General features: G+C 37.6%; 3 protein-coding genes across 6 annotated transcripts; 1 reads left to right on the top strand and 2 right to left on the bottom strand.

Moving 5' to 3' along the window:
* Positions 1–256: 256 nt before the first annotated feature.
* Positions 257–3,285, bottom strand: LOC112783937 (RHOMBOID-like protein 10, chloroplastic). Of its 4 annotated transcripts, none has more exons than XM_025827024.3 (9): positions 2,909–3,285; positions 2,133–2,389; positions 1,878–1,932; positions 1,720–1,800; positions 1,535–1,631; positions 1,384–1,451; positions 1,146–1,244; positions 720–761; positions 257–538 (listed from the first exon to the last, which is right to left on the bottom strand). In XM_025827024.3, the coding sequence occupies exons 1-9, from the start codon at positions 3,065–3,067 to the stop codon at positions 383–385; spliced, it is 1,014 nt and encodes a 337-aa protein (XP_025682809.1). In that variant the 5' UTR covers positions 3,068–3,285; the 3' UTR covers positions 257–382. The 4 variants fall into 4 exon arrangements, with proteins under 4 accessions (XP_025682809.1, XP_025682810.1, XP_025682811.1 ...); XM_025827025.3 differs by having other exon boundaries at positions 2,133–2,353; positions 2,909–3,256; XM_025827026.3 differs by lacking the exon at positions 720–761 and having other exon boundaries at positions 2,909–3,257.
* Positions 3,286–3,681: 396 nt separating this feature from the next.
* LOC112783939 (E3 ubiquitin-protein ligase RING1) lies at positions 3,682–4,956 on the bottom strand. Its single transcript, XM_025827027.3, has 2 exons — positions 3,906–4,956; positions 3,682–3,800 (listed from the first exon to the last, which is right to left on the bottom strand). The coding sequence occupies exons 1-2, from the start codon at positions 4,816–4,818 to the stop codon at positions 3,760–3,762; spliced, it is 954 nt and encodes a 317-aa protein (XP_025682812.1). The 5' UTR covers positions 4,819–4,956; the 3' UTR covers positions 3,682–3,759.
* Positions 4,957–5,413: 457 nt separating this feature from the next.
* LOC112783940 (uncharacterized) lies at positions 5,414–9,096 on the top strand. Its single transcript, XM_025827028.3, has 8 exons — positions 5,414–6,056; positions 6,514–6,678; positions 6,797–6,889; positions 6,968–7,083; positions 7,622–7,720; positions 7,814–8,119; positions 8,243–8,407; positions 8,517–9,096. The coding sequence occupies exons 1-8, from the start codon at positions 5,709–5,711 to the stop codon at positions 8,806–8,808; spliced, it is 1,584 nt and encodes a 527-aa protein (XP_025682813.1). The 5' UTR covers positions 5,414–5,708; the 3' UTR covers positions 8,809–9,096.

Below are 9,096 nucleotides of genomic sequence, written 5' to 3' on the forward strand. Positions count from 1 at the left end.
AAGATGCAGTTTTTGCAATAATGTATGCTAATGTCTAAATGTAAGAAAAGGTATACTTTGCCCTTTCTAGGATCAACATTTCAAAACCACCCCAAAAAAAAAAAAAAAAAAAAAACTGAAGCCATCAATTTAATTTATAATTTAATTTTATAGGCAAGTAATAAATTATAAACATGTAAAAAAGTTAAAATGAAGAGTCTACAGAAATGTGATTTTTATTTTGAAAAGAAAAATTAGTATCAATAAAAATAAGATATAAAAGCATGAAAAAAAATAATTTAAACGAAATATGTAAAATACAATCAATCATTACAAATAACCAGAAATTGACAATTTGTTCTTTTAATTATAGGTTCTCATTCTAAGCACCAACATTATGATCTTATTTCCATTGCTTAGGTACTCTCTTATTCTTGAAGAGTTTATACAATGGAGCACTATCAGTGAAGAGCCTTCTTCCATCCCTTGATGTAGATTCATGTTTCCATGCAGGTCCAATAAGCCAAGATGCAGCAACTCCACCAATTAACCCTCCTAACTGAAATAGAACATGTCAAAAAGTAGCATTAGCAAGGGTAAAAGAAACTAATTTTTGTATGGCCAACAACTGTGCTACCTAACTAAAGAAACTAAAAATCTGAAGGTATTTGAAAAAGGTTCATTGATTAACTCTAAATTGAGGGATAAAAAAATGAGATATAAATCGGTGCAATACTTACATGTCCCCAATTGTCAATGCCATTGGATAATAGTCCAATGAGCTGCATCATAAATGTGTGTCACCATTAGAACACAAAAGACCAGAAACATAAGTTACTGGCTTACAGCAACCTCCCAATAAATCATAGAGTGATGATACAAGTCAATAGAAGAATAAGGTTCCCTAAGTAATTAAAATTGCATGGAAAAAATCTCTCTCCCCAACACAAGCATATAAGTATATTACATATTTAAGCAAGTACATGACATTCATGCATAAAAATCTGACCAAATATTAATGTCAGAGCAACAATTTAGCAGAATCAGAATTCAGAAGTGATCTGAGCATCTTAGCTCAGAACGAGAAAGCAGACGCTATCCGAAGATGAGTGATAATACAATCGAGAAGGATTAAATGAAAAGACACAGGGAAAGAAGACCCTTACCATATTGAGTGCAATTACATGTGCTATGTGCAGCAAATCTTCTTTACCACCTCCTACGATGTCCTTGTGCCTCAAGACAAACACTGCAACTGACCCAACCTGAATCGTGTATAGCTAATTAGGAGAGAGGTAAAAATAAAATTATAGCTTCAATTGTGGTTATCTATGTGTACAGCAGTAGAATAACAAGAAGGAAGTAGAGTGAATTTGCGGCCAATATAATATTTAAAGAACTTACTAGTCCAAAAATTGCCCCGGATGCACCTACTGCAGGCATTCTGCAGAACCAATAACTCATAGCCGAACCTGATTTTCTAGAAATTGAGGAATCAGAATATTTGGAGGTAAGCAATTTCATCGGCTATTGTAGAGAGAATATAAACCGTTACTTGCAATTGCAGAGGCAAAGTATACTGCAAGAAATCTTTTAGGACCACTGAAGATCTCCACGGTAGGACCAACTGAGTTTAACGAATAACAATTGATCTGAAGAGAGTATGCAGTAAGTTTAATAAATGAACAAATCGGCCGTAACAAAACAAACTTCAAACAATTTAATTATATTTGACCCGACCAGGAGATGTCCAACGTTTGCATGCAGAAAGGAAGATGTGGCGAGTCTCCAAAATTGTCCTTTGTCAATCAGACTGTTTATCTAGTAACATACACACCTGACATGTAAAACCTTACACAAAATTTAGGATGTTTTCATATTCTTAATTGCAACCTTACCTTCGCTCCCCATAACAAAAGCTTGCCTTGGGTTGCAAGTTGTGCAATATAAAATCTGTGCAAGTAATAATTAAAATAATAAGATATCTACCAAGTCTGACGATTTGCAGAAACACCAAGTTACTAACACTGTCTAATAAACTAGGAAACTATGAATTAAAGAACAAAAGAAATGAAATTATGCATTGTTACAACTTACAGCTATATGCACACAACAATGTAAAAGAAAATTCATGGGAATATGGTAATACTCACAAGACATTAGCAGCAAGGAGAATGTTTGTCCATTTCCTTCCATTAAATGGATTGTTTCCAGACATCTTGGAGTTAGACATCCCATCATTTCCAAAGTGTGCTCCATGTCCTCCCCCATTAAAGAAAGAGAAACTAGTTGAACATGTGGAATTCAAATCATTGTTTGAAAGTTGAAGAAAATTTAGTCCTTTGAGTTTAAGGGAACTTTGGCACCATTTATCCTTCAATTTAAACAGTTGATCAAGAGAAGTGAGTTTCTGTTCAAGAAGAAAAACACTAGAGTCATCAGGGTATGCTACCACAACATCAAAAGAAGACTGAGAAGCCACAAGAGGTTGCTCATTTTCATTAAGGCTGCTTTTGGTAGCTTGGATAGGACATTAATACAAAGAAAGTGATGCAAAATATTGCTCAATTCAGTATTTGTGTCTTGTCTCAGTTTCCAAAAGCAGCATTAAGGTACCAAAATAATAGACAAAACCAAACAAGGATCCATTATATTGATACATGTCAACCACTATAGTAGCCTATGAGTCTATAACCTCTTTATCCTAAACGTATAATCATCATAAGGAACTAGGACCCCATGATTATTCTAATTTCTAAACGAAATTCACCGAAAAGCAACATTTTTCAAATAATATGACACTTATGACCTCAATTTCAGCAGGTTCCCATGATAAAAATGAAGTAATTACAAATTCTTCAGAGAAATCGAACAAAAACGCTGCGTAATTTGTTGCAAAATTAAGTAAAAGAATAAGTTAATAAGAGACCTTGAAACAGGAGTGAAGAAGGGCGTCAAGGCGGAGATGGTGGTTGGAGCAGTGGCGGAGAAGGTGGCCGGCGGCGGCAGTGGCGATGAGATCAAGTGGGTAAGGAGCTGCCTTGCAAACTGGCGACAGGAAAAGCTGAGGACCATTCACTCCTACCATTCTCTTTCCCACGCTCGTTTCTTACTTTTCTCTTTCGCTCATTTTCTCATCTTTTTTCTTTTTATTTTTCTTTTTCTTTTTCGAAATTCACAGGTGTCTCAGAAATCTTCTTACGAAGAGAATATAAAAACAAAGTACACGCAATAAAATAAAATAAAAGAGAGACAAAAAAAAAAATAAAAAAATAAAACCAACTAAAAGTACTAGTATGAAATTACAACTTTACAATATTAGTAAGTTTTGAAAATATTTGTGCACATGAATTGATTGAATACACAAAAATAAGAAAATTAAATACTTTTCTTTTTCCTTCTCAATTATTATTATTATTTTTATATGGTTAATTCATCATTTATTTAATTCGGAAAAATTAAACAACTTGATGATGATGATGATGATGATGCACAGCTCAAATTATTCAATTCAGCAAGGGAATTTCCCTAGCGATTAATATGCACAGAGAAAGTTATAAAATGTTATATACAGTAAATAATAAAAAAACAATTAATAATAATAATAATAATAATAATAATAATAATAATAATAATAATAATAATAATAATAATAATAATAATAATAATAATAAGGTAAACCAGGATGCAGGAGAAGTACTCTCTTTTGAAGTCTTCATCATCGTCATCATCAGAATCTTTCATAATAATCTAATTAATAAATACTATGCACCTTTGAGGCTATAAGATGAACAATTCTCTCCACCAAGAGCTAATAGTACCTGCATGGAATATACACTCCAAAGTAAAGCTTAATCAGTTAGGCAATCATGTATGTATGGCTTTCATTAACGAGAGTTTGATTATTGTTATGTTAATTAATTTACCTCCATCATCATGAGCAGGAGCATTGTTATCTTGGTGATTAGAGTAATGTCTGTGAGTCCAATAATCCAAGATAGCACGAATGGGGCTACTGATCGAAGCAATTTGTCTCAAAATCCAGTTGAAGCTAATAAACCTCTGCTGCTCATTATTATTAATATTATGATTATGATTATTATTCTGATTCTCACTCGCCGGAACAGGAGGAAGCTCATAGCGGCAGACAGGGCAGGTATTATGGATGCGCAGCCATGGTAGAATGCAATCGCAATGGTAGAAATGCTTGCACGGCAACTCCCTCACTTCTCCATCTACCTCAAATTCCTCTTTGCATATTGCACAGTTCGGATCACTAGCCAATTGTTCCCGCGCCAGCCTCACCACCGGCAACGCTGCGATGGCCGAAGACGAAGCCGGAGGCGGCCCCGGCCGGTTGTTATTATTCTCGACCAAATTTTGAATGAATTCATCAATCGGATCGCTGTTATTGTTGGCTTGCGGTTGCGGCTGCAGCGGTGGAGGCATAAGTCTCTGTGGACCGTTGTTATTTGGCCTGACGAATCTGAGAGTAATCCAAGCTCGTGGATCTTGTTGATTTTCTAGTGTTTCTTCTTCTTGTCCTTCCCATCGGTTATGATTGTGTTGAGGTGGATGGAGAATGAGAGCGAGGCCATTCAATAGCTGAGAAGCTGGTGAAGGTTCCAGATTGTTGTTGTTGGTGAAGAGAAACCTTGTTGGCCTTGTTATGTCAAGCTCATAACGGAGTCTATTGAAGCAATAAGGGCAGAGAGAACCGTTTGGATAGGTAGCAGGTATTCTCACTGTTCGTTGGCAGTTAAGGCACCAGAAACAGTGGAAACTTCTTGTTCTTCGGACTCCATTCACGATCACTCGAGGACGCCCTGTTAAGGACATGTATGTATGCAAGCAAAATGGAGAATGGAGGGTGTATTGTTGAGGAAGAACCAGAACCAATAATAAGCTGGACCTATTTACATGTATATATAGGTGAAGGAAAAGTTAGATTGGTGCCATAAGAAAGGGATTCCTTTGATGATGATAATGGTTTTTGATTTCGTTCATCTATGTCTATGGGTTTTAGTTTTTGTAGCTGGCTTGCTTTACTTGAGAAGGACACAAACTCTGTGTGCTCTTCACAAGCAAGGCAAATGATTTATTGCTTTGCATGCATGTTTACATTACCAAATTATTGGTTCTTCTAATAACAACCTTGAATGGGAAGAAAAGACTCTGCTAATTAAACTACTGATTTTTTTTTTTTTATACCAAAGATAGGAATTGAGTATGGAGAGACTATGTCATTTGAGTTATAACTCATTGGCTAATTAATAGACTCCCCATACTCAATTAAGAGGTTGCGGATTCGAGTCTCTTATCTTTTCAAATTTTTAATTAAACTACTGATAATAAGGATTCTTTCATTTTATTTTATTGGCCCAGCCTGATAAAACTATATAAATATTTTATATCGAATTATATATGAGAAAGTGTAGGAAAACAATGATAACTGTGAATGAGGCGGCTGAGTCGACCCGGCGAGTGAACTCAGCTGGTTAGAGTAGAATGAATTGACTTGGCCTTTGGGATTGGGTTGTTGGCTTGTTGGGTCTCAAGTGTCCAGAGTGGGCTATCTACACCCTCAGCGCCCCATCCCCTCTCTCTCTTCCTCTTTCGCTTTCTCTCTCTACTAACTTTCTAGAGAGAGGCGCCCTCTCCTCACTCATGAACATTTTCTGAGCAAAATCCAATCACAATTTTCTGTCCATCCAAACGCACCACCAACAATGTCTCACGCGGTGTTTCACACGGCGCAAATCATGCCTATGAACTCACATGTCAACGCCAACACCTTGTCCTCTAAACCCTCCCTCCCGCCTCTCCCCTTTATCCACCACCGCCGTCGCCGCTTCCTGCCGATTAGGGCCTCGGCGTCCCCCGCCGAGGTGGACAGCGACTCCGTCTCTATGCTAGAGCGCTGCTTTGCGGCCCCCGCGGCTTCGAATTCTTCGTCTCCTTCTTCCTCGGCTTCGTTGGGTCCGGTTATGAAGGGGCAGTACGGTTCCCTTGGCGCCGTGACGCTTGAGAAATCCAAGCTTGACACGACGCAAAAGCAAACCAAGTCGAGCCCTGAGGTTTGTGCTTTTTCTTTGTTTCTTTTGCAACGGTAAATTAGGGTTGAATTCGAAACACTTCTTGTTCGGTTTTGGATAGTTGAAACGGAAAGTAGAAGGAAATCAATAAAAGAATGCTTAGCTATGCTGTTTCTCTATTTACAGTGCTATTTCAGCTACGTAGTTGTGTCTTCTACGTGCTTATAAGGAAGGAAACTAATATATGTACTTAAGCAGCTTCAGAATTCAACACACTGATGATAGAAGCGTCATTTCTGTGTTTTCTTTCTTCCCTTTTTTCCAGTTAACTATTTTTATTTATAGTGTCTTGTTATTAGCTTTAACGTCTTACTCATGAGTGGTGTCTGATAGTTATGTGGTGGATGTGGGCTGTGGTTTAACGAGTGAGTCTTTGTGCTGTTATTTGCAAGTTAGTATCTGCGAATTCATTTTTTATTTTTTTATTTTCCTTCGGCAGCTAGATGTTGGGGGAGGTAGTGGAGGTATTGGAAAGAAAATCAATCATGGTGGTGGTGACGGAGGCGATGATGATGGTGATGATGATGATTACTTTGATGACTTTGATGATGGTGATGAGGGAGATGAAGGCGGATTGTTTAGGAGACGGATACTTCTTGAAGAGGTTAGAAATCTCATTTGTGCTATCTAAGAGTGTTTTCTGGCAATAACAAATCTTTTTAAGAGTCTGTCCTCATTTTAGAATATATGCAAAACCTGTAATGTCTTTCTCCTTGTTGCAGCTATTTGATCGTAAATTTGTGGATGCTGTGTTAAATGAATGGCAAAAGACGATGATGGATTTGCCTGCTGGGTTTCGGCAGGCTTATGAATTGGTACTGTGCTTTTCAGGTTATGTTTAGACTATGAAGTATAGGTCTATATGCAGGAACTGACTAAAATTTTAATTTTAGGGATTGGTTAGCTCAGCTCAAATGGTAAAATTCCTTTCAATCAATGCCAGGCCAACCACTAGTAGGTTTATTTCACGAGCACTACCACAAGGAATATCAAGGGCTTTCATTGGCAGGTAATCTCAGCTATGGCCTCTTGGAACAAACACCCCCCCCCCCTCCCCCCAAAAAAAACCCAGAAAAACAAAACTTTTCTGTATATACAATACAATTGTATATGTGCAATTAATTTTCATGCTGCTGGATTGTTAGTTTTACTTCTTTTGGAATTTTCTTTACAAAAGGTAGAAAAGATATGAAAGAAAGTCCTCTGATAAAAACCTTAGTATATTTACAATTTTACATGGGATTTGAAGGTAAGGTTAGGTTTTCGATCAACTAAAAGAAGTACAAACTTTTGTTTTTTCTCCCTCTTGAAAGAACAAGAGGGCTATATTTCTGTGCTAGTGGGGTTAAGTGGTCTGTTAGGTATCTAATTTTCGAATTCAGGTGATGTACATGTGGGAGCATGAAATATATGTCCTCTCATGTCGCTAGTAAAACTCGGGAATCATGTTTATCTTCAATGTGCTGCTAATTTGTGAAATGGAAATTAATATGTTGAACTTCCTTTATAAGCTGTATAGCCTGATATATCAATGATGTACTGCACAGGTTGCTGGCAGATCCTGCATTCATGTATAGGTTTCTATTAGAGGAAGCTGCTACAATAGGTTGCTCAGTATGGTGGGAACTTAAAAATCGGAAGGATAGGTGTGTTTGTTATCTTAAATTGATTTGAAGGTTTATCTGTATTCTCATCAATGAATTGAAGTGATAATGATTAAATTTAATTTGAATCTCTAGGATAAAGCAGGAGTGGGATCTTGCACTAATCAATGTGCTGACAGTAGCAGCATGCAATGCAGTAGTTGTTTGGTCACTTGCTCCTTGTCGATCATACGGCAACACATTTAAATTTGATCTACAAAATACATTGCAGAAGCTTCCAAACAACATATTTGAAAAGAGCTATCCACTAAGGGAATTTGACTTGCAAAAGAGAATCCAATGCTTTTTGTTCAAGGCTGCTGAGTTGTGCATGGTTGGTTTAAGCACTGGTGCAGTACAGGGTGCCTTGTCTAACTCTTTGGCCCGGAAAAAGGAGGGAAGGTATGCAGGGTTGAAGCCCACCTTATTTTCATCAGCTTCAGAAATGAGTTTTACTTGTAATTGATAAAATTATGAGTATTAAATGCTAATTTTATCTTTTTATGTGTTGTGCCTGAATGGCAGGTTATCTGTGACAGTCCCAAGTGTGAGCAGCAATGCACTTGGTTATGGTGCTTTTCTTGGAATCTATGCTAATCTGAGATATCAACTGCTATGTGGATTTGATAGAGCAATGGTTAGCCATTTTGATGTCATTGGAGTCGCACTGTTCTTCAGCACAGCCTTGAGGTGTGCTTTTCCCCCCCATTGAGTTATTCATCTCCCCAATACCAGTTTACCATGTGGTCATTATGTACTTATTCATGAATATGGCCTTTCTCCTCTGAATTTTATGCAGGGTCATGAACGTTCAATTAGGAGAAACTTCCAGGCGAGCCTGGCTTGGAGTGGAGGCAGATCCCCTTGCTCACTCGGATGAACTTTTGAAGAAAGTTTACAGCAGGCCTTCTGAAAATGTAGAAAAACAGTCCTCAAGATGGTTTATATCTAAGAATGCACTTGTTTCAGGCCTTGGACTACTGGGCATCAAACAAGAGAATGCAGGTTCCGTTGGTGATGGACAATCGTCAGCCCCTAAAGCTCGAAGAAAAAGGATTGTACGGAAGAAGGTTGCTGCAGGAACAGCTTAGTTTCTTCAAATGTAAACGTAGGCATTATCCAATTTTGCTGTTTGTCATTGTTAGCTACTGCTCGGGTGTCCCTGCGGTTTCAGGCTCTGCATACTCTGGAACCTGGAGGGGTTTGAGTGTGACTAGTGGCCCCAAATTTTTCATCACGCTAAAGCTTGAGGGGGTTTTATTGTTTTCAAATTTTTTTCCCGGATTTTTATATCCATATTGTGTTTCCTATCCGAAACTTGTAGTAATATTTTGAATCTCAAATAAAGTAGAGCTAGTTCTTTTCCCCTTTGATCGAAA

Source organism: Arachis hypogaea, chromosome 20 (assembly GCF_003086295.3).
Source record: "Arachis hypogaea cultivar Tifrunner chromosome 20, arahy.Tifrunner.gnm2.J5K5, whole genome shotgun sequence".
Classification (NCBI taxonomy): Eukaryota; Viridiplantae; Streptophyta; class Magnoliopsida; order Fabales; family Fabaceae; genus Arachis; species Arachis hypogaea.

What these genes read in the sequence shown, in the direction of transcription:
- LOC112783937 (XM_025827024.3), bottom strand. Translation starts at nt 3,067, where the DNA reads ATGGTAGGAGTGAATGGTCCTCAGCTTTTCCTGTCGCCAGTTTGCAAG. An exon ending in CTCCTTGCTGCTAATGTCTT is followed by an intron (nt 1,933 to 2,132) that starts GTGAGTATTACC and finishes TTACTTGCACAG; the next exon opens with ATTTTATATTGCACAACTTG. An exon ending in CAAACGTTGGACATCTCCTG is followed by an intron (nt 1,632 to 1,719) that starts GTCGGGTCAAAT and finishes TACTCTCTTCAG; the next exon opens with ATCAATTGTTATTCGTTAAA.
- LOC112783939 (XM_025827027.3), bottom strand. Translation starts at nt 4,818, where the DNA reads ATGTCCTTAACAGGGCGTCCTCGAGTGATCGTGAATGGAGTCCGAAGA. An exon ending in TCCTGCTCATGATGATGGAG is followed by an intron (nt 3,801 to 3,905) that starts GTAAATTAATTA and finishes TATTCCATGCAG; the next exon opens with GTACTATTAGCTCTTGGTGG.
- LOC112783940 (XM_025827028.3), top strand. Translation starts at nt 5,709, where the DNA reads ATGTCTCACGCGGTGTTTCACACGGCGCAAATCATGCCTATGAACTCA. An exon ending in TCAAGGGCTTTCATTGGCAG is followed by an intron (nt 7,084 to 7,621) that starts GTAATCTCAGCT and finishes TGTACTGCACAG; the next exon opens with GTTGCTGGCAGATCCTGCAT. An exon ending in GCCCGGAAAAAGGAGGGAAG is followed by an intron (nt 8,120 to 8,242) that starts GTATGCAGGGTT and finishes CCTGAATGGCAG; the next exon opens with GTTATCTGTGACAGTCCCAA.